Here is a 24,126-nt window from a genome sequence, read left to right as displayed (position 1 = left end):
GTTCTCCATCACATTTTATTAAAATTTTTTTTTTTTTAGTTTATTTGCAGTTCTGCTAGCAATATGAACAAAACAACAAACAGATGTGGATGAAAACATAACGTCCTTGGTGGGGGGGATTCCAGATCTGTGTTGGCATCGTGGCCCACCAGTTCATACCATTTCTAATTTTAATCCATTTTTAACATTTTGAGATACCCCGATAACAGGCACATGAAACAATCTGCTTGTTGGAGGCAAATATCTACAATGTCAGTGCATTTAATATTATTTTCCAAGGTAGACCAGGTTGCTCAGTGGCTGCCAATAAGTACACCTGGATTGAAGTCTATTTGCAGTAAAGTTATGTATCTTTGTCCTTGGATGAGACATTACATCTGTATTGTTCCAGTCCACCCAGAGGTAAATCATACCAGACTTAGAAATTTTGAAATAAATTCTGTTGCCCCCAGGGCTTAGTATTGCCTCAGTTTGACGATAATGACATGAAAATTGCATTTTTTTTTGTGTGTTTGTTGTTGCAGATTGAGGAGGACATGTTATCCCTTCAGAACGAGCGCTCAGAACGCATCCGGACCCTCCTTGAACGTCAGGCCAGTGAGATAGAAACATTCGACTCGGAGAGTTTGCGTTTGGGCTTCAGCAGCATGGCACTGACCAGCATGTCTGGCGAAGCTTACTCCAAGCAGGGCTACGCCAACGCTCCTCCATCCAGTTCTCGCTCCGCCAGCCACTGGAGCCATGGCATACACCCCCAGAACATCCCCTCACAGCAACACTCCCGCCACAGCCATAACAGTGGCACTGGAGCGGGTGAATGCCGGAGCGAGTCCTCTTCTTCCTCCCATGGTTTGGGGATAGCCCTGGGCCTGGCACGAGATGGGAGGGAGGTGCACCATTCGTCCCGTTCTTCCATTTCCTCTTCGTCCTCTTCCTCCTCTTCGTCTTCCTCCCACCACCAACGCCACCACCTGCCTCAGCACTACCACCACCAGAGCACACCGCAACTCTACCGCGAGCGGGAAAGGGATCGAGATAGGGAGCGGGAGAAGGAAAGGGAACGGGAGTGGGCTGGGGTGCGAGGCTCCGGCGGCGACCTGGCCCATCCACATCCGCTGCCCTTCTCCCATCACCTGCCTTCTCGCTCCTCTTCTCAGTCCTTAGCCATCCTCCCTCCCCCGCCGCCTGCCCCTCCCTCCATCTCTGGCCCGTCTTCCTCTTCCTCGTCTTCCTCCTCCTCGCAGGGGGGGATATACGGTGGCGGCGGGTTAGGAGTACGTGGCACGCCCAGTCTGATGGCCCTGAGGAACAGCCCCCAGCCTCTGAGGAGGACGGCGTCTGGCGGGGGGCCCGGAGGGGCCGGGGGCAGTGACGGCGTCCTGAGCCGAAGCACCTCAGTCACGTCACACATCTCCAACGGCTCCCACCTGTCCTATTCTTAGGTAACAGGTGGAGGAGCACAGGCGGGGAAGGAGGGATTTAGGAAGGTAGCTATCACAGGTTGCATCTCAGTGCTCTCAGCTTGCCACCTTGCTTTGATTCCTTTCGATCATCATTTCTGATCTCAACACACAACAGATGAGCAGAGGATGGAGGGATATCATGTGTTTGTTCTTCTTCTTAATGCACAGAGTGACAAAGAGATCAGCTGGTATCAGGAGCAAAGAGAGCGGACACCGACTACTGAGCTGCAGCCTGGTTCTTCAGACTCAGGGGGCGAGAGGGGTAGAGAGCTTTTCTCCCAAAAAAGAAGGAGTGAATGTAACTGCCTGTGGTTTAATTTAATGTGGTGTTATATTACCAAAAAAGGGGGTTTGTGTTAAATGTTTTTATCTCTGTTATATCATGTATAAAAAGTGTGGAAGCGAGGGCATTTTGCCTTCCTGTGTTTCTTCTCCACAAAGCCACAAAGGACAGAGGCCTTGTCTTCTTCGATGATGTTCTATGTTAGAATGGAGAACGAGAGAGGATGGGGAAGTGGGGGGGCAAAATGACATATTTGCATTGTGTATCTACATGTATGTAGTCTGTAGTGTCCAAATGTATCTACAAAGCACTTGTAAAAGAGGAGACTCACAAAAAGATGGGCCACTTTAACCCGCTGGCGATTGTAAAACACTTTGATGTTTTTGTTGTTTTTGTATTCCGTGTATAAAACGAACACACACAAAAACAGGTTGCTCGGAAACGTCACCAATGCCTTTAAGGGGTTCTTAAAGGGACGTCGTGCCATCAAGATTTGATGACTGTAAGATGATTAAATCGAATATGAATGCAAAGAATGTTTGTAAAGGCAAAAAGGCTGGAGAGAAACTTTTGTGTGGATATGTACAAAGATAAATGACAAGAAAAAAAAAGTTTATCGGCATCATGATGTATTCAGTATCTAAACGACATCTGTGTCTACAGGAGTCGCTCCAGTGCATGAGATAACGTACAAAACATTTGTAAAGTTTGACATTTGAAATGTACCGTACCCGTTCGAGATCACTTGTCCCACATTTTTGATCTTTAGTGTAAATATTTATGGAAGTTAAAAAAAAAAAAACAGAACAAGTCATTGGTTTTATAGACTAACAAAGATAATGATAGTAATTTTGATATATTCAAATGAGTATTGAATCCAAGATTTAAAGAAACAACTCCTGCATTTTTTATGTGTCAGTAGTACCATACCTAATGCCGATGTAACTTGTACTCATGCAGACATTTTTCAAAAATGAAAAGGGGCCACTGTTGTCAGTGAGGTTGAGAACATGTTTTTTCTTTAAAAGGATGATGGAAAAAACTGCATTGTGAGATATGGTGTATGTTCAAGCTGTTAATATTTTAATAACGAGGAATTATTGATTGTTAAATTTACAGTGTGTAGGATTTAGGAGTGTTAATTGACATAAATGAAATATAGCATTCATAACCGTCTGTTCATTAGTGTATGATTATCTACAACAAGGAGTCATTGTGTTTTTGTAGGTTTAGAATGAACCCTTCATACCTACATGGGAGCTGGCCCCCCTCATGGAGGCCACCATGTTGCACTGCCATATTGATACAGCACCCCAAAAGGGACATATGTACTCTGCCTGTTGCATTTTGCAGCTGGAAGACTAGGAAGAACAAAATAGAAGAGGAATACATGGTTGCTCCTCTATATACTGTGTACTGGTTGCCAGTGCAGGCTAACAAGTTCGAGAACTCGCGTTTTGGTGAAATGGAGGAGCACACATATTACTTATCAGAAGACAAGACAATGGACCAAAAATCCCCATCGCCAAAGAAATGAAAACGTGAAGGGAAGTAAATGTGATCGCTGATGCTGTAATGCATTCTCTAGCCTCACCACAAGATGGTACTAAATCCTACACTCTGTAGCTTTAATGATTTGTGGATGTGTGTAAAGCGATAAGGTTGAGTTATATTGCTGCATTTTAGACATAGTATTGAATGATTGAATTGTCTTGAAAAAGAAGCACTGCTGATTCACATGAACTATGACCTTCACCTCTGCAGACTCTTCAAAGAAACAAACTAAAATTCGCCAAAATTTTGATTTTAGAATTGGCTACTGGAATGCAAATGATGCCCCCCCCCCCCCACTTTATTTCTAACTTTTTGGAGTATTTTAAGCAAGTCCACATGGAATGAACACGAGAGTAAGAGTGAAGGGGATTGTGCACAGTCCTAGCTGATGATGTCACTGTGGAAGGGAATGCTGGGAGGGCGCGCATGGCACGGCATGCAACACATGTACAGTGTTTTATGATGGGCTTCGACTGAGTTGCTGTGAACCTGCATCATTTGTGCTGGCACAGTAGCAGTGACCGGAGCGGCCCATTTCGATTACACACACTAAACAGTTCTTTCACCTCGACTCTTTCTTGTGCTTTAATATTTACCTGAAGGAGTTCAGAAATACAGTAACTGTTCTTTTTTTATTGCGAAAAAAGAAAAGAAAAGGAAATTCACCCTGCTGTTTGTATGACTCAGAAACACCAGCTCAAGACAGTACCCTATCTACTACTTTATGCTTGGTTGGAATCTCAGTGCATGCATAGACTCCTTGAATAGACTGTCAGGTTTTCGCGGGAGGCCTCATGGTGCTTTTGGGGGGGGGGAATCTGTGTTCTTGTCTGCACCAACCGGGGCCTCAGTGGAGTAATCACTTCTTGCTTCATGGAAGGATGAAGAAATAACTGACACATTTGTGTTTTCTGTAGTTTATTTTTTTTTATTTATTTTTTTTTAGGGAGAAATCTTTAAATTAAATATTTAAAATCAAGCAGTTCCAGGCTTGAGGAGGGCAAGAAAGAACGTGTTGGAAAAGAAAATGGGTGCTATAAAAGTGATTTGAAAAAAAGAATAAATTGATATCAACACATTAACCTGTGTTCATTTGATGTACTTAATTATGTTTTGTACTTTATGATTTTATTTTAATTTTATTAAGTATACTCAACAAAAATATAAACGCAACACTTTTGGTTTTGCTCCCATTTTGTATGAGATGAACTCAAAGATCTAAAACTTTTTCCACATACACAATATCACCATTTCCCTCAAATATTGTTCACAAACCAGTCTAAATCTGTGATAGTGAGCACTTCTCCTTTGCTGAGATAATCCATCCCACCTCACAGGTGTGCCATATCAAGATGCTGATTAGACACCATGATTAGTGCACAGGTGTGCCTTAGACTGTCCACAATAAAAGGCCACTCTGAAAGGTGCAGTTTTGTTTTATTGGGGGGGGATACCAGTCAGTATCTGGTGTGACCACCATTTGCATCATGCAGTGCAACACATCTCCTTCACATAGAGTTGATCTGGTTGTCAATTGTGGCCTGTGGAATGTTGGTCCACTCCTCTTCAATGGCTGTGCGAAGTTGCTGGATATTGGCAGGAACTGGTACACGCTGTCGTATACGCCGGTCCAGAGCATCCCAAACATGCTCAATGGGTGACATGTCCGGTGAGTATGCCGGCCATGCAAGAACTGGGACATTTTCAGCTTCCAAGAATTGTGTACAGATCCTTGCAACATGGGGCCGTACATTGTCCTGATGCAACATGAGGTGATGTTCTTGGATGTATGGCACAACAATGGGCCTCAGGATCTCGTCACGGTATCTCTGTGCATTCAAAATGCCATCAATAAAATGCACCTGTGTTCTTCGTCCATAACAGACGCCTGCCCATACCATAACCCCACCGCCACCATGGGCCACTCGATCCACAACACTGACATCAGAAAACCGCTCACCCACATGACGCCACACACGCTGTCTGCCATCTGCCCTGAACAGTGTGAACCGGGATTCATCCGTGAAGAGAACACCTCTCCAATGTGCCAAACGCCAGAGAATGTGAGCATTTGCCCACTCAGGTCGGTTACGACGATGAACTGGAGTCAGGTCGAGACCCCGATGAGGACGACGAGCATGCAGATGAGCTTCCCTGAGACGGTTTCTGACAGTTTGTGCAGAAATTCTTTGGTTATGCAAACCGATTGTTTCAGCAGCTGTCCGAGTGGCTGGTCTCAGACGATCTTGGAGGTGAACATGCTGGATGTGGAGGTCCTGGGCTGGTGTGGTTACACGTGGTCTGCGGTTGTGAGGCTGGTTGGATGTACTGCCAAATTCTCTGAAACGCCTTTGGAGACGGCTTATGGTAGAGAAATGAACATTCAATACACGAGCAACAGCTCTGGTTGACATTCCTGCTGTCAGCATGCCAACTGCACGCTCCCTCAAATCTTGCGACATCTGTGGCATTGTGCTGTGTGATAAAACTGCACCTTTCAGAGTGGCCTTTTATTGTGGGCAGTCTAAGGCACACCTGTCCACTAATCATGGTGTCTAATCAGCATCTTGATATGGCACACCTGTGAGGTGGGATGGATTATCTCAGCAAAGGAGAAGTGCTCACTATCACAGATTTAGACTGGTTTGTGAACAATATTTGTGGGAAATGGTGATATTGTGTATGTGGAAAAAGTTTTAGATCTTTGAGTTCATCTCATACAAAATGGGAGCAAAACCAAAAGTGTTGTGTTTATATTTTTGTTGAGTATATTTATTATTATTATTATTATTATCATCATCATCATCATCATCACTATCACTAGTTACTGAAAAATCAACACTAGTTTGGTATTCATATTTGGTATTCACTGATTTGGCAATTTATATATATAAAATGAAACATTTAGTTTCATCTCATTTGAGAGATGGTGATTGCTGCCTTTTGTGTTTCATATAAGAAATTGGATATCTTTTGGTGTTGGACTCTTATGTTGAACTAAACATATCAAGATGCCATCTTGGCTTTTAGGAAATTGTAATTATTATTTTTGTTATCATTGTTAGTGTTGGGTTTTGGCATATATAGTCAAAACAATGAACTGAAAATAAATTGATTAATGGAACCCTTAAGGTCTGGATGTGTATAATTTATACACTCAACGACCAAATCCTGCAAAGTAAACATGCTGCAATAAATACTAACTTAATTTTACTTTTAATAGGTTTTTGACACTATGTCAGAGGTGTTGATTCAAGTCTATGGTCACTTTGGACGCTGAGGCTATTGTGTTACTGGATGTAATCTGTTGCACAGTTGAACTGTTTTCCATCACAAGATATATAGAAATGTTAAAGAAAATATTTGGAGGCACACACTAAACGTGGTATTGTTTATTGCAGGACTTTTGTATTGCAATGTATTACAGTTGACTATATATCCTAAGAAAAAATTGGGCCATCAGTCCATCATTTCCTACTTTTATCTTCAATATTCCTTTTTTCCCCCTCAATGTTAGGATGAAATTGTAGATCAAGGTCAAAATCCTGTTTTTTTAAGGGGCGGGTGTCAATGCTGCTGAGGTTCATGTTCACACTGCAGTTTTTAACCTGCGTTTTTCTTTTAAAGTCAAATGTCAGGGTAAATATTCTACTCTTCTACCTGCTGACCCACTAGGTCAGAGGGCACACAGAGTCCTCAGAAGAGTAAATCCTTAATGGACTTGTGCTTATCACCAGATACTACAGCATGTTGTGGATGAGCGTCTTCTCCCAGGTGTGACTCCTAAGCTGGTACACATTTATAAGTATCCAGACAGGTAGTATGAAGCACAGTCCTGCAATCAAACCACGGCCCATACAATGGAAGTCCAAATTGTCTCACATAGGGAATACAGTGAATATTTTCAACTTAATACTCATTAAGTGGCTTTTTTCTTTGGAAAGTGTTTGTGATTTTTCAAATCTGACCAAAACATGACAACAATGCATACCTATCATTGCAATGTCTGTTTTTTGCTATTGTGAACTGTAACAATATGTTTTTTTTTTTTAAATCAGGCCGAATTACTTGACATTCACAAAAAGAAATTATTGTTGTCTTGCACTCAACTTTTTTTTTAAATTAACTTTATTGAAAAAGAAATCAGCATATAAGCACTAAATATATGAAATCAAAAAGACAAATATAGCAAAAATACAATGGTAATAATATTCAAATCAGGGGCTGCATTAAGTAAACATTTATATAACAGGGCACTTTCAATTTTTGCATTAAAGACTGAAGAATTACAGATGAAGTATTCATATACAGATCAAATTGCACAATAAACAAAGTAAAGTTTGGTAGAGACCTGTAAAACCTTACTCTGTGTATGTCAAATTTTATCACTTATATTGATGAGATTTGTAATGAAGACCAAATGCTTGTTATTGAATTCAGATTTAATAATAATGCCTTAGAGCAACTGTTATAGAATTTTCAGTCTTGTTATATAAACAAGTTTCTACATTTCACTTCAAAACACAGAGAGGAAGGGCAATAAAATAATTGGATAACTTTCTATCTCACAGAATTACTAAATATGCATTTATTTATTAATTGGCTGGTTGATTTACTTTTATATAAATGTAAATAACAAATAAGCATTATAAGATTAAAAATACAGGGTAAATTGTAAAAACAAACAAAAACACTTGTTTCCATTGTGGCTCATCGATGCCATTAAGTTTGGAAACGATAGTGTTATGCAGTATTTTTAAATGAATTCTGATCTTGTTTAAAATATAAAATTGAAAAGGGCACAACCAGACATACGCCAGTTAATATGATCAAACTGTGAATTCCGGAAGAATTTTCCTTTTGGGTGAAACCTTATTAAAAGCCTGTTTTTTTTTTTTTTTTCTCTTAAACGCTTAAATGCTCACGAGGAGTTTTTGGTCGCTACGCTAGACTGTGACGTCATTGTTATTAAAGTATCACCGTGAGAGCAGGGGGGAGGGGTCGCTCTTTGCGCACTGCCCTTTAAGATGCGTAATTTCACCATAATTTCACCACTAATAGAAAGTCAGTGCGGCGCGAGCATTTTGCGTCGGCCGAAAACGTGACGAAGAAGCGGGGGAGAGGATCCGCCGTGGGAGACGGAAAGAGGAAACCCTATGCCTTTAAGAGCAAGTGGAACACATAGCGGTGCGAGAAAAGGAGAGGAGGGGGAGAAGAAAGCGGAATTAAAAAAGAAAAAGGAAGAAAGAGACAGGGAGGGAGGAGGGAGAGCCGGCCGATAAAAAAAGAAAGATGACATCCTCGCAACTGAACGGCCGAGGTGGAGCGATAGGCTGCGGCCCGGCGAGAGCGCCGCTCGCCGGGGTCAGCGCTTGAATCCAGCACCGAGGCTTCGACAAACACCCGAATGGCCTAATGAGGGAAAGCGCAAAAATACTCATAATTTACAAAATAAGCATGACCCGATGTTCTACAAGATCCGTCTTATAATCCACTTCTCTTCTTTTTGCGTTTAAATATACATTTATTTCATGTTTTCTATGTTTATTGTGAAAGTGTATTAAGTGTAGTAATGCGCTTTTTTTGGAGGTGAAAGTTTTTTGTGTGATAGTGTAATTTTTGTGTTGTTAGCGTGTAATTAATTTAAGTCAGAAAGCTAGAAACAGGCCATTATCGGACACGGCCTGCAGCCTGCTGCGCGCGGTTTAAGTGAGCTAAACTGAGCTAGCTCAATGAGGGGAAGCGTATTTTTGCGAGCGATTTTATTTTTATAAGGAATCCCCAGACGTCCGTTGGTTGTGTTGCAGGAAAGGCGATTGTTTTTTTGCGCCTCAGATCGTCGTCAGTGTCGGCGATCGAAACCATGCGAATGCTGTTCTCGGATCTCAATCAGGAGCTGACTTCGTAATCTCCATCGCAAAATGGATGCTGCTTGGAGTAATTTTCTCTTCCAGGTAGGCTTGTTTTCAGGCATGATTAGCCTGTTTTCCGCTCTTATTTCTCACACACGTCACGCGTGTGCGTCCACAGCAGCCGTTTTTAGCCTTCAATTCTGGGTTTGCAACGTTGCACTTGAAGATATTGCTGTGACTTGTGTTTACATTTGGTGATGGCCTTCTCCTTTGCTTCTCCAGAATGCTCCCACCCAAAACCAAGTGGAGGGGAGCCTCCAATCGGAGCTCATGTCAGTGCATACGAGTTCTCCACAGACCCCACCCACAGAGCACATAGCACAGCCTCCTTCTACTGTGGACACTGCTGCTCTCAATGAGGAACCCATGCCTGGTGAGGGATACAACTAACTTTCATAGATAATCAAAAGTTAAAAGATGCTACGTGCAAATTGGATCTTGTCTTCGATCAAGGCCAGTCTTTCAGGGACTTCCTAGACTCAGCCATCAGTGGTGTATCTGCATGTGGTGAAAGTGTTGAATTTATAGATAAATTCACTCAGTCTTGGTACAGTCACTTGCCCAGTTCCGGATCATTGCCGGTTCCGGATCACTGCTGTAGCATTTGTGCCGCCGTTTCTCGTAATCAGCACGAATAAGCTAATACTTGGTACCAATGGAAAGACTGATGTTTTGTCTACAAACGACCACAAGCTCGACCGGATCCAGCCATCTTTGTGATCGGCAGAGGAATCAAAACATCTGGTGTCTGTGGTGTGCCCGCTTTTTCTGACTCACTCATTCCTGCAAGTTTGAAAGTAACGATCTCTAAGACGTAGCAAAGGTGAGTTAGCCATATCTCTGACATGAAAATTTGCCGGTTGTGGATTGCTGAAGCAGCAGCCTCGTGTCAGTACTTGTGAGCCATGTGGACTTTGGGGGTCATCTCAACATCACGAATGGGCATGAATGTGGGGGCTTTTACTTTTTAATTCGGGAGAAATCTCACCTCCACACTTCATTTTTTGCTTGTTAAAAACGTATAACAGTGCCTTTTGAAACTAAGTAAATTCTCATTTAATAAGTATAATTTATATCATTTTGTGTTCAAAACACATTCTCTGGCACAGTGTGTATCATTCTGCATTAGAAGGGCTTCAGCCAGATGCCAGGAATGCCCCCAAAGGGACACAGAGTGTCATGATCCAGAACCGGCAAAGTGAACCATTTCTGGCAAATATTTGCAACACACATAATGTGGCTTCACACTTTAAGTAGAAGTGCTACTCCATTCAGACTTTTTCAGCTAGATACCATCCAAATACCCAATACAACAATACCCAATAAAGGACATTCAGTTGCATTATGGCTCCATATAGCTGGACTTTAAAAAGGTGATCCGGAACTGGGCAACTGTCTGTAGTGACGTTCAGGTCTCTGGGGCCTCTGGGACTGAGAGATGGATGATGATTATTATGATGGTTCGGTAGGTTTCCATTACCATTCTAATTTGGAGTAGCAAATTGAAAATATGCTTAATGGAAGCATGTGCATTTTGATAAAACAAACCTCAAATAGCACAAAATAGTTTTTACACTCGCATGAGGTGGCTTTTCAGGTGATTTAAAAAAGCCATATTACACAAAAGTGAGTGTCGAAGTCCAACCCCTTATTCGCGCTGTGACACCTCTGGATAACTGATCAAGTAGGGGATTTCCTGTTGGGGTGAAATAGAGTGGGGACCTTGCGTGCCCCATGGCTGCTACAGTAACCATGAAGGCCCAACAGGAACCCTGACCACGAGATGGCTAATGGGGTTCTGGTGAAAGAAGTCCCCAGTGGTGGAGGAGGTGATGACTTACAACACGACGACTGTGAAGTCAGATGAAGGCTGTAGCAGTACCTCAGACCCCGATTGTTTGGGATTCTAATCCAATTACATTTATTCTGCAAATCTGAGTGGTTAATTGTGTGAGAGTTCAGACTATAAAATACAGCGTTGACGATGGCAAAATATTAGACCATTTCACATTTGATGTATTACTCCGTGCCCTGACCACGTTGCTACACAGATGTCAATAATGGCACTGTCAGCTGAGAGCGGGTGGAACTAGTGCAGCAACGACAATGTCAAAATGGGTGAATTTAATCTATCACACGAAAGTATTGATGTGGATTCTGATACAGAATTACCTAATGCAGTTGACAAGATGGAGGAATCTGTGGGTCTGCTCACAGAATTTCCAGTTTGGTGTGAAGATGCTGTTGCTATGGTAAGCTTCGCAGACTGAATTACTTACAGAAAAATAAACCCTGCAAACGATGGAATTGGATTAGAATGGGATAACCCTCTTGTGTCTGGTGATTTGTAGGCGTTAATGCTGGATTACGGTCGCAAATATCTGTTTTACCATCGCCGTTAAAACTCAATTTGCGACCGTAAAATCCAGCATTAACATGCGCAAATCACCAGACACAACAGGGTTATTCCCTAATTTCCCAGCCATCAGACCAAGCTAAGGATCTGAATAAGGGTCATATGTTTGTTGGTGTGCAATGACATTCCCACGTTAAACAATCCATGCACAGGTGTCTCTCAAGCCACCCTGGATGCTGATTTTCTCCGGGTCCACCATCCCATCTGGGAATCGATCAAGAGACAATCTTTGCTACTGAGGGATTGCCACAATATCATAAAACTGCAATGGAATTTTTTTTTTTTTTTTTTTTGCTATTACAGGTCACATGATGTACAGAAACTATTTTAAAATACATTTGGTGATACATATGGACAGAGGAAGACACTGAGCACTTGTTAAACCTTATAATAGATGATGTTACAACAATACAAAAAAATTGCAACATACAGCAAGGCTTATTGTTCCGTTACCATGGCTTGGAGAAGTGTAATTCTTTTGCACTGGTCCCGCAATCAGATCCCTACAATTCATACATATTACATTATGATGTCAAAAAGATGCGCTATGTGAGTTTTTGTCTGCTAGTGTTGAATGATGGCGCCAGTGGCCAAAATGAGTAAAGTATAAGTAACCTTGTATGCGATTGAGAATGGGTACAGATCCGATTTCAGGATGGTCCAATATATAGGTACACTTCCCCAGTTGGAATTACAGTTCTTGCAAGAGCCTCAGTGGCAGTTCTTACGTGGGTTAACAGTAGTTGTTCAATAAGAAATCACTGAAGAGTTTCTTAATGTAAATTTTTCTGCCACAATACAGAATATTGGCATGGTATACCCCCATTTATTAATGTAAAATGATTGTTAATTCTTTGTTTCTTTCTGGTCCAGTGAAACCAGTGTCTCGGCCAACCCGTGTGCCCCACATCTGTGCCATCTGCAACAAGCAGTTCAAGAACAACTACAATCTGCGGCGGCACCAGTCTGTCCACACTGGGGTACGCATGAAGGACAGGGCCAGAGAGCAGGTGGAGGGGGCAAAGGAGGGAGCAGCTGGCCAGGTGGTGGTGGCGGTGGCAGCCCCATCTGCGATGGCGGTGGGGGTTGGAGGAAGGGTGGAGAGGACCACAGTTCCCATCTCCCTGCTGCACCTCTCCGCACCTCCTCCTCTTGCCCCTCCCGGCGTGCTGGCGGGGTCCCAGCAGCCTCCCCTGGTTAGTCAGGATGGTGAAGGGGTTGCCATGCCAAACATAATGGCTAGCGTTAACCCCCATGTTGCACCTCCTGCTGCTGTCGTCATGGCCACTGGGGCGACAGTACAGGTGGGTCAGGGCCTTGTGGAGATGGTTGTCACCAACTCCAACATTTAAGCATGTTGTTTCTTAAGCTACCCGGATACAGGGATGGTTAAACCATCTTCCTTTTTGGTTTGAAGCTTATAAGCAGTCATTGTATGCCTCCAGCTACTCACACTAAAACTCCCCTGCATGTTGAATGTTAGCTAAGGTCCATGTACACTAATTGGTAGAGGGACCAGTAAATTTCATGATCTCCACATTTGAGTTTGAGAAACACCGTGCTAGAAGGGCCCCAATGCTCCCCTGCATGTTCTCTGTAACACAGGAAGCTCAAAAGCAAATTTTAACTTAAATTCAAACTTTGTCACAATTGATCTAATATAATTCAAATGTAAGCAATGTTTTTCGCAAGGGATGCTGTGTATAGAATTGGTATTGGAATTGTATACAAAAATATCTATTGCATGATTTCAGGAACTCAAAAAAGAGAAATCGCCTAATTGATACTAAATAACTTTAGAATTGAGAATTATTCCTGGCTAAACTCTGTTGTGTGTTCATCTGCTTGTGTATCTCAGAGACCTGCAAATCCCAACCCAAACCCAGTGAGAAAGAACCATGCCTGTGAGACGTGTGGGAAAGCTTTTCGGGATGTTTACCATCTCAACCGCCACCGCCTGTCTCACTCAGACGAGAAACCATTCTCCTGTCCGATCTGCCAGCAGCGCTTCAAGAGGAAGGATCGCATGAGCCACCATGTCCGATCCCACCAGGGTGGTGTGGAAAAGCCTTACATCTGCCCTCACTGTGGCAAGGCTTTCTCTAGGTGAGAGCGATGAAAGCTGATAAAATAAAACCAAATGTGTTGCTAAACTAACCAGGATACCACATTGGGATTTGGATAAATAGATTAGCAGGTCTGCTTTCAAAAAATTAAATATAGAAGGTTTATAATTTTATTTGGACAAAAATTATGTAAACAAAATATGTGACTGTTTTTGAAAAATGGCCAGCTGATACTGACAGAAATTAATGGGGTCAGAATGATAACAAATTCCAGTAATCAATACTCCATTCAGTAGAGTTGCCAGTCCAGAGAAGGTCTTGCTGAAACCCAGTCATGCTCAGGTTCAAACTCTTTTGAGATATACTCATTTAGGATATCCTTGAAAATTAGATGCATTTTCTTGAAGTTGCCATTCAAGAACAAGAAATCAAAAGACATATGGATGGAATGCAAATATCCACCATCTGGTGTCTTGGCCATTGTAGGGATAAAAATACATATATTCAAAATGTGTGCGTGGATACTTTCCTGTGTTGAAAATCAGGACAATACAGGAAAAGTACATGACATGTACAACATACCAGGCATGTGCAACAGTTCTCTAGTCTCTTGTAAATTTGACTGTTAGCCCATTTTACCGTATTTGCATACTTAGCTGCAGCTTACACACCTAATTATTTCAGTCAGTGTCAGATGAATTAAATATTTCTCTTTATTGTTTAGTGTTAAATTTGAGCTACAATATTACTGTTGATACCTTCTGTGATTAAATATTGAATTAATTATTTGCTATAATGACACTAAATAGATGCAGATTTGCATAATGGGTTGGGGCATCAGTTCTTTCTTACTTTTCTTGCACAAATGAAAGTTGTGAGCCATTTTTAAGGTGATTATTTTATAACGACACTTGGGTTATGTATAAAAAGTCACGGTCTTGTGCTTGGAAATCTCAAACAGTGGTCACCAATGACGGCTGCAGCTGTTAGATGTTGCAGATTCAATGAAACTGCTTGTTTGCTTCTTACCCTGATCGATCTGTAGTTGAATAAAAGTAAAGCCAAGTACATTAGGAGTTTGGCCAAGTCCCTGAAAATTTTGAACATGTTCAAAATCAGTATGAGTTGTGCTGAGCTATGTGTAGTACTATACTGAGTTACCTGAGCTGCTACTTGGAAAAACTTGACCAGGTAACAGATTTGCGTAATTTTGGAAATGAAGAATCAGATGCATGTTCTTTTCTTTAGGCCCGATCATCTCAACAGTCACGTCAGGCAGGTGCACTCCTCAGAGCGACCCTTCAAATGCCCGGTACGTCATGTACAGTAGTGTTCAGAATAATAGTAGTGCTATGTGACTAAAAAGATTAATCCAGGTTTTGAGTATATTTCTTATTGTTACATGGGAAACAAGGTACCAGTAGATTCAGTAGATTCTCACAAATCCAACAAGACCAAGCATTCAAGATATGCACACTCTTAAGGCTATGAAATTGGGCTACTAGTAAAAGCTGTGTGAAGCTAATTTATTTGCAAGAATCCCCCGCAAGGTCCCTCTGTTAAAAAGACGTGCAGAAGAGGTTACAATTTGCCAAAGAACACATCAACTGGCCTAAAGAGAAATGGAGGAATATTTTGTGGACAAATGAGAGTAAAATTGTTCTTTTTGGGTCCAAGGGCCGCAAACAGTTTGTGAGACGACCCCCAAACTCTGAATTCAAGCCACAGTTCACAGTGAAGACAGTGAAGCATGGTGGTGCAAGCATCATGATATGGGCATGTTTGTCCTACTATGGTGTTGGGCCTATATATCACATACCAGGTATTATGGATATGTCAAAATACTTGAAGAGGTCATTTTGCCTTATGCTGAAGAGGACATGCCCTTGAAATGGGTGTTTCAACAAGACAATGACCCCAAGCACACCAGTAAACGAGCAAAATATTGGTTCCAAATCAACAAAATGAATGCCTCGCAGATGTGAAGAAATCATGAAAAACTGTGGTTATACAACTAAATACTAGTTTGGTGATTCACGGGATTGCGAAAAAAGCAGTTTGAACATAATAGTTTTGCGTTTGTAGCGTCAACAGAAGATGCTACTATTATTGTGAACACCCCCTTTTCTACTTTTTTTTTTTTTTTTTTACTAATAGCCCAGTTTCATAGCCTTAAGAGTGTGCATATCATGAATGCTTCGTCTTGTTGTATTTGTGAGAATCTACTGAATCTACTGGTACCTTGTTTCCCATGTAACAATAAGAAATATACTCAAAACCTGGATTAATCTTTTTAGTCACATAGCACTACTATTATTCTGAACACTACTGTAGATCCTTTTTATCTTCACTTGGCAATGTTTACATAGACCTATATTCCAGAACACTTTATATTGCATACAGTATATTGTAATATTCCATTCATTATTACATGTAACATAATATGAGTCAACCGCATAGGTTCTGTAGAATTTTTGCAACCAAATGAAACTGTTATATAGACCATATTAACCTCCATGGCTCACCTTTCTTTGTTTCTAACCTTCTGGATAGCCTAATAATGTCACTCTCTTTGTTTCTTATATTACAGACTTGTGAGTCCAGCTTTGCTACAAAGGATCGCTTGCGTGCACATATGATTCGCCATGAGGAGAAGGTGCCCTGTCACATCTGTGGCAAGCTTCTTTCTGCAGCTTACATCACAGATCACATGAGGGTGCACAACCAGTCGCAGCACCATGTCTGCCATCTGTGTAACCGCAGTAAGTTAATGGCCAGGATTTTTTTTTTTTTAACAAGATGAGCAGCGTTTTTAAACTTTGTTGACTTTACGTTAGCTGTGGAAGCATGCAATTTATTAACTGATCTTGCACTAGAGCCCGCAGCTGTAATTATGTGTAAAAGTGTAAGTTTTACGAGTGATAACATATTGTTTGCAATTTGTTTTGTTTTTTGTTTTTTTTACCCTGAAGATCTTTCGGTTGCTCCAGTTAGGGGTCACCACAGCAGAGCATTCATTTCCATCTCACCCTGTCCTCTGCATCTTCCTCTCTCACACCAACCTCTTGCATGTCCTCCCTCACCGCATCCATAAGTGTACTCTTTGGCCTCCTTCTTCTCCTCTTGCATGGTGGCTCCATCCTCAGCATCCTTCTCCTTATATACCCTGAAGATCATTTCGCCTTAATTAGTTTTGCTGTTCACTTCTTCAGATGACCTTCTTTTTACTTGGGTCAATTGAAAAGAAAATAATTATTTTTCTCTCTTCTGATCCTTCAGGTTTCACCACCCTGACTTATCTTCGTGTCCATGCCCAGAAGCACCATGGCCAGGAGTGGAAGGACAGTCCAGCGGGCTTTGGCGGCACCACGTCTGGCGGCATACTTGTCTGTCACTTGTGCGGTGTCCACTGCAAGACACCGACCCAGCTCCAAGGGCACATGGGCACTCATAACACCACCCATGTTGCCCCGACCCCTGTCACCTCTAACGTAGCTGCTAGCAGTTCTGTCTCCCTTAGCAACATGGTGACAGCACCCACTGTCTACGTCACTGGTAATACGGTGGTGGATCTGCTGGTTACAGACTGCTCTAGCATTGCAGTACCACAGTCTCATAGTTAGCAACGGAGAGCTCAGCAATAATGCACTCAATTAATTAACTGAGGCAAGGTTAGAGAAGGTTGAAATTGCTCGTAGATGCTAATCCAGATTCAGTTTTGGATTGTTCCCACTTATAGGTAAAGTTAAGCTGAAGGGTGGAGGGGATTAACATCAGTCACCACTCAGAGAGGAGATCACAATAGAAGAAAGGGGGGAAATAAAGTAGAAAAAAAAAAAAAAGCTATATTTTTCTTGGTGACTTTCAAGTTATGGATAAATGCACTGTTGTAGTGAAAACAGATTCAACAACAGTAACATTAAAAATGGATGTGTCATCTGAATAATCCTAAATGCTTTTGTGCATTTAAGGCTCCAAGGAAACTGGAATCCCAAGCAACTACTGTATTAGTGTCCCTCTCTGCCCTTCCTTAATCCTGACATTGGCTGTTCTCTGCAAATGCGCTAAGTACTGTATAGACTCTGCAGTCACGTGACCTTTAGTGCCGACGTCACCATTTTGGAGGGCAAAAGAGGTGCTGGATACACTTGCTCACTGCAGAAATAGGTCAATTGCTATCAGACTGTAAATCACAATCTGCCCTTCTCTAAATGCATTTAACACTTTGATGGTGAGGCTAAGGAACAGTATATGGCAAAATGTTTGGTGGTGTGAGTGCAGGATCCACAATATGTGTCTGGATAATTTAATGTACCGCCTTCTACAAACTAAACAACGATCAAGTAAAACTGGTTAAATTTATCACTGCAGATCATGATTAGTGACTACCAACAACACAAATCAGTTTGGCACAGAGCCAAAATGAACCCATAACATTCTAATCCAAAGCCGGTGTCGCAGACCGAACGGTCCCCCCCCCCCCCCCCTTAAAAATCGGTCCGCGTGCCTGCACTGCGCATGCGTCATTTTGGACCACAGCAGCTCATCTGAGTCTGACTCTCTTCACCCAAAGCGATCAAAGAGAATAATGTGATTATTAACCATCAGATGACAAAGCAAAACCTCTTAAATCATTCTAAAGTCAGTTTAAAGCAGAAATGAGGCGAAGCTCTGACGCTTTGAAATGACCGACACGCAGTGAACGCATCAGCTAGCAGCTCGTGTAGCTGTGGCGCTCTGATTGCTTCATCCGTCTTTTATGATGAAATAAAGCTGAATTAATGTGGAAATGATTGTCGTTCAAAAGCTTCAGATATCTGTCGGTGAGATAGATGATGACTGGAGTGCAGTTTGAAGCAGAAATGAGGCGATAATCCATGAACTGCGGCTAATGACACATGCACAGTGAAGGCAGAGCGGACTGCTTTTTTGGGGGGGTGGGGGACATTTGGTTGGCGAACCTGGAAGTGCGTAAGGTTAATGAAATTCACTTTGAAACTCATAGAGCACAAACATCCGCCAACACGAGTTTACAATTCCACAAATTTTTACCTTGGGAAAAATTTTCAAGGCCAGAGTCTTGTTAGAAGTGCCTTTTCAAAAGCTAAAATATACTACAAAATATAGATCAAAAGGGTTTTCAAAGTTAAATTCAAATATCTGCTAAATCCGCAATACAGATCAAATGCGGCTCAAACTTAGTTTATTCATTGACAGTGCCAGTTTGCACCTCATTGTCACAAATTAGAGTAATTGAGACACTTTTGATTGAAATATAATGCAAAATGTACACCAAATGGGCTTTTCAATGTTAAATTGAAATGTCTACAAAATCCACAATCCGGATCGGATCCGGATCAAACTTTGTCAGGCAATAGTGAGTGCCAGTCTGCACCTCACTTTCAAATATAAGAGTGATTGGGGCATGTTCGATTAATATTTAATGTAAAGTATACCTCAAATGGGGTTTTAAATGTTAAATTTTAATGGCCACAAAAGCTGTAATCCAGATCAGATCTGGATCAAATTTTGTTAGTTGATAAAGGATACTATCCTACATAATGCTCTCGAATATTAATGAAATTCAAACTTTTTTGACTGTTATGAATTTTTGAGAATTTGTTCAACGTAAATTCAGATCAGTTCATTCATGCAAATTATTAGTTGGGTTAATAGGGTTTTAAAAAGGAATAGTTTGCACCATCTGTCATGCTTAGTTAAGTCACGTCATAGAATTCAGTGTACATCGACCTTGTTTGACATTTACTTTGGAGACCAAACATTCAACACAGTCAGAACTATTTCATTTATTAATCCTTTTATTTCAACCAATACTTTGCATCATTTTTTACTGAAATTGGAGCAACTTTAACTTTTGACCCCTGTACAAACTGAAACTGACCTTTGTCACCATTTTTACTGTTTTTACCCCATAAGTCCAGAACATTGTCATAGATAGTCCAAACTACACCTTTTTGCAATCGTTATGATCAGACAATGTGGTATAGTTTTCAACCTGATTGGATCATTTTTAAATTTTGACCTCTGTAATTCTTCATTGACCCCTATCTGGCTACAGCTACCACCCTGTAATGGTTATCAGACATTTTTGTGTAGGTCATGGTACATTGAGGCTGGATTCTAAGTGTTGTTTTGTCACCTTAATGGTACCGATTTGGTCAAAATGGATGATTGGACTACTACTTGTAGCTTTTGTCTCACAGTAGGTCACAGTTTCTGCAGCGCCCTCTGATGGTCACAATTGAAAGGCTTGATTGTCATCAGTCTGTTGTGTCCTACTCCTGGGGATGGACTCAGGGTGGGGATAGGTCTGATGGAAATTCATAGAAGGAAATATCCTTCTTTAGTCCATGCTGATGTGCAGCAATATGCTGAATATGAAACTGCCAAGTGTACTTTGAGGCCGAAGATTCAAACTGAAAATATTGAAGCACAGGATGAATAGTTTATTAGCCCGATCAACCATAGCAAGCCTTGTCCTCCAAGATGTTGGTCACATGATCTAATGACGTCAGCAGTCTGTATGTCACACCAGCTCTGATCTTACCTCCATTACTAAGAATCCAAAAGAAGTAGAAGGGTGAGATTAGCTTTTAGAAACTGTAATAAAGGGTGAGATAAAAAAAAAAACAGCAACGAGAGAGTGTGTTCCTGCAGCATGTTAGCCTGCTAGCTTGTTTGTTCACAAAACTAAAAACTGCATTTAATTTAGCAAAGGTTTTAGCGTGAGTTTTGTTTTTTAATGTTCAGAGGGCTATGTATAGGTAACGGCAGGAAACTATACGGTGCAGCCATAAAGTATTTACAGCGCTTCACTTTTTCCACATTTTGTTATGTTATGCCCTTATTTCAAAATGGAGTAAATTAATTTTTTTTCCCCTCAAAATTCTGCTTTTTTTTTTTTTTTTTTTTTTTTTTGCCAATTTATTTAAAAAAAAAAATAAGACTGCAAGCAGTCATGGATGGGCCCTCATGTCCACTGCCTCCCTGGGCCAGCACAATTTCTGTTCAGGGGTTGACCCTCATCACACGTGAAGTTTCAAGTCAATCAGACACACCATGAAGTGTGAGTTATCATGAAGTGAGTTACGACTTGATGTTCCATGGCGAAGGGTCAAAATGGTGGCGCCATAGCAGCCACACCCTTCGACATAGAAATAAAAGCTTTTGATAAGTATAGTCTCTGGATGATCTGAATGAAATTTGAAGTGCATTGAACAAAATCCCTAGGAGGAGTTTGTTCAAATACAACGTGTGGAAATCATGCCAAAATGACATGAAAATTCAAAAAAAGGTTGACTTCCTGTTTGGAGTAGACCAATGGTGCAAGAGACTTTTTTTGTACATCTATGCAAGTCACACATCATGTGTACCAATTTTCATCTCCCTACTCCAAAAAAACCTATGGTGAGGGGTTTTTGAATGATGCAAGGGGGCACTATAGAGACATTTTGCCCCGCCCATGGGTGCTGCCCCTATCACTTGTAAGAGGTTGTCATTCTTGAACAGTGCATAAATTTTCATTATGATATGACAAAATTAAAGCCATCAAAAGGAAGAAGGTAATTTCATGGTGAAGGATCGATATTCGGCACGCCACCACATGGATGCCATTACTTGTAGCTTCATGGGGATCATCATGTACGTTCATCAACTTGTTCTGCATGTTTTAGAAGTGGAATGAAGTTGAAGGGGTTAACTATGTGACATCACTACCTGTTAAAGTATAATGTTCCGTGGCGAAGGGTCAAAATGGCGGCACCATAGCGGCCACACCCTTCGACACAGAAAAAAGCTTTTGATAACTTTTGATCAGTATCGTCTCTGGATGATCTAAAATAAATTTGAAGTGCATTGGACAAAATCTCTAGGATGAGTTCATTCAAATACAACTTGTGGAAATCACACCAAAATGATATGAAAATTCAAAATGGCTGACTTCCTGTTTGGAGTAGAACAATGGTGCAAGAGACTTTTTTGTACATCTCTGCAAGTCACACTTGTGTACCAATGCTCATCTTCCTACTGCAAAAAAAAAAAAAAAAAAATTACCCTGAAATCGAATCTTCAAATCAAAATGGCCAACTTCCTGTTGACATTTAACCACAACGTTAAGAGATTTTGTGTGTGTGTCAGCATGGTAAATTTCTATACCAAATTTTGTGAGGCTACGACAAAAAAAAAAAAAAAAACCCAATGGGAGGATCTTTTGAAAATTTGTAGGGGGCACTATTTCGCTGCGAGCATGTGCGCGACCCCCAAAATATCAAATTTCGGATTCCGGCCGAGCGACTTTGCGAAGTTTGGTGAGTTTTTGAGCATGGGAAAGGGGTGAAATTGAGGCTTGAAAAGTGTACAGAATAATAATAATAAACAGCACAATTACAATAGGGTCCTCATAGAATGACTTCGTCGTCACTCAGGTCCTAACTAAGAAATCGCATGTACGTAAGTATTCACACCCTTTGCTCAATACTTTGTTGATGCACTTTTGGCAGCAATTACAGCCTCAAGTCTTCTTGAATATGATGCCACAAGCTTGGTGCACCTATCTTTGAGCAGTTTTGTCCAATCCTCTTTGCAGCACCTCTCAAGCTCCATCAGGTTGGATGGGGAGCATTGTTGCACAGGCATTTTCAGATCTCTCCAGAGATGTTCAATTGGATTCAGGTCTGGGCTCTGGCTGGCCACTCAAGGACATTCACAGAGTTGTCCTGAAGGTACTCATTTGATATCTTGACTGTGTGCTTAGGGTCATTGTCCTGCTGAAAGATGAACTGTTGCTCCAGTCTGAGGTCAAGAGCACTCTGGAGCAGGTTTTCATCCACAATGTCTCTGTACATTGCTGCATTCATCTTTCCCTCAATCCTAAGTAGTCTCCCAGTTCCTGCTGCTGAAAAACATCCCCACAGCATGATGCTGCCACCACCATGCTTCACTGTAGGAATGGTGCCTGGTTTCCTCCAAACATGATGCCTGGCATTCATGCCAAAGCATTCAATGATTGTCTCATCAAACTAGAGAATTTCTCGTGGTCTGAGAGTCCTTCAGGTGCCTTTTGGCAAACTCCAGGCGGGCGGCGATTTGCCTTTTACTAAGGGTGGCGTCTGTCTGGCCATTCTACCATACAGGCCTGATTGGTGGATTGCTACAGAGATGGTTGTCCTTCTGGAAGGTTCTCTCACCACAGAGGAATACTGGAGCACTGACAGAGTGACCATGGGGTTCTTGGTCACCTCCTTGACTTAGGCCTTTCTCCCCTGATCACTCCATTTAGACGAACGGCCAGCTCTAGGAAGAGTTCTGGTGGATCTGAACTTCTTCCATTTATGGATGATGGCAGCCACTTTGCTCATTGGGACCTTCGAAGCAGCAGAAAAGTTTCTGTACCCTTCCCAAGATTTGTGCCTTGTGACAATCCTGTCCTTGCCTCAGGTGTACTCCAGTTAAGCTGTAGAAACATCTCAAGGATGATCAGTTAGAACAGGATGCATACCAAAGTCTGTGAATACTCATGCACATGTGATTTCTTAGTTTCAGGTTTTTTGTGTGTAGAATTTTGAGGGAAAAATGTATTTCATCCATTTTGGGATAAGGCTGTAACATAAAATGTGGAGGAAGTGAAGTGCTGTGAATACTTTCCGGATGCACTGTACATAGGAAATTGTGGGATGTGCTCGTTTGATTTGATTTGGAAAGGTACGGCTATTTAAAAAAAAAAAAAATTGTGTTCAGGACTGTCAAGCACCTTAAATTGTCGCTGTCTGATTCAGTGAGGATGAAAATGGGGTTGTAATTTGAAGAGGAAGTCAAAATGAGTTTAAGGTTTCTTTTGATTTTTCTTGCTCTGTGTCTTCCTCTCTGAGTCTGGCCATTTAATGAGACAAAAATAATTATGCTAATCAACACTTAAGCTTCTGAAATGGCAATTCTTGCACCTAAAAAACTACCTTTGCATGAAAGCGAGCTAGCTCAGTCATTATTATTATTATTATTATTATTACGTATTAGAGAGCAGTCATTACAACATTTTAGCAGTTCCACTATGGTAGTTGGCTGTAAACTAATATTTATAAAAATGTTGATTTTTATTCAAAGTACTTTTCTTTGTTGGCCATTTTTTTGATTGTAACCATCATTGCCATAGTCCCATGTTTTCTTTTTGTACCAGTCCAATGAGTGAAACTTTTATGCATTAGGTTTAGTCTTTTTAACACTATGTACAGTGGATAATGTTCTGAATGAAAGTCATTTCACATTAATCATGCGAAGAATGGGCACTTGGATATTTTTTGGATGATTTCAGTAGGTTTCAGGCAACAAAACAAAACAAAAAAAAAAGTTTACCGGCTGTTCTGAGTTTAACATCACTTGGTATGATGTAAACCTGGTTTTGTACTGGAGTGCTTTT

At 41.3% G+C, this 24,126-nt stretch overlaps 2 protein-coding genes across 3 annotated transcripts in view; both read left to right on the top strand.

Moving 5' to 3' along the window:
• The window catches only part of taok2b (TAO kinase 2b), a 57,924-nt gene extending 54,329 nt beyond the window's left edge, over positions 1-3,595 (top strand). The window contains exon 20 of the mRNA XM_034194304.1: positions 525-3,595. Within this exon, the coding sequence (XP_034050195.1) occupies positions 525-1,442 (918 nt within the window). The 3' untranslated portion in view covers positions 1,443-3,595. The remainder of the gene's footprint in view (positions 1-524) is intronic.
• A 4,700-nt stretch (positions 3,596-8,295) lies between these two features.
• On the top strand, positions 8,296-18,015 carry maz (MYC associated zinc finger protein). 2 transcript variants are annotated; one of them, XM_034193872.1, is made up of 7 exons: positions 8,296-9,254; positions 9,435-9,585; positions 12,502-12,932; positions 13,487-13,734; positions 14,943-15,006; positions 16,285-16,456; positions 16,974-18,015. In XM_034193872.1, exons 1-7 carry the CDS (start codon positions 9,222-9,224, stop codon positions 17,315-17,317), a joined length of 1,443 nt encoding a protein of 480 aa, XP_034049763.1. In that variant the 5' UTR covers positions 8,296-9,221; the 3' UTR covers positions 17,318-18,015. The 2 variants fall into 2 exon arrangements, with proteins under 2 accessions (XP_034049763.1, XP_034049764.1); XM_034193873.1 differs by having other exon boundaries at positions 8,299-9,254; positions 12,502-12,608.
• Positions 18,016-24,126: the final 6,111 nt, after the last annotated feature.

Source organism: Thalassophryne amazonica, chromosome 18 (genome assembly GCF_902500255.1).
Source record: "Thalassophryne amazonica chromosome 18, fThaAma1.1, whole genome shotgun sequence".
NCBI classification, from domain to species: Eukaryota; Metazoa; Chordata; class Actinopteri; order Batrachoidiformes; family Batrachoididae; genus Thalassophryne; species Thalassophryne amazonica.
This window is presented reverse-complemented; position numbering and strand designations above follow the sequence as displayed.

Excerpts from the sequence above, each read along its gene's own strand:
- maz (XM_034193872.1), top strand. The coding sequence starts at position 9,222 with ATGGATGCTGCTTGGAGTAATTTTCTCTTCCAG. Across the intron at positions 9,255-9,434 it reads GGAGTAATTTTCTCTTCCAG|AATGCTCCCACCCAAAACCA; the intron begins GTAGGCTTGTTT and ends TTGCTTCTCCAG. Across the intron at positions 16,457-16,973 it reads CTGCCATCTGTGTAACCGCA|GTTTCACCACCCTGACTTAT; the intron begins GTAAGTTAATGG and ends CTGATCCTTCAG.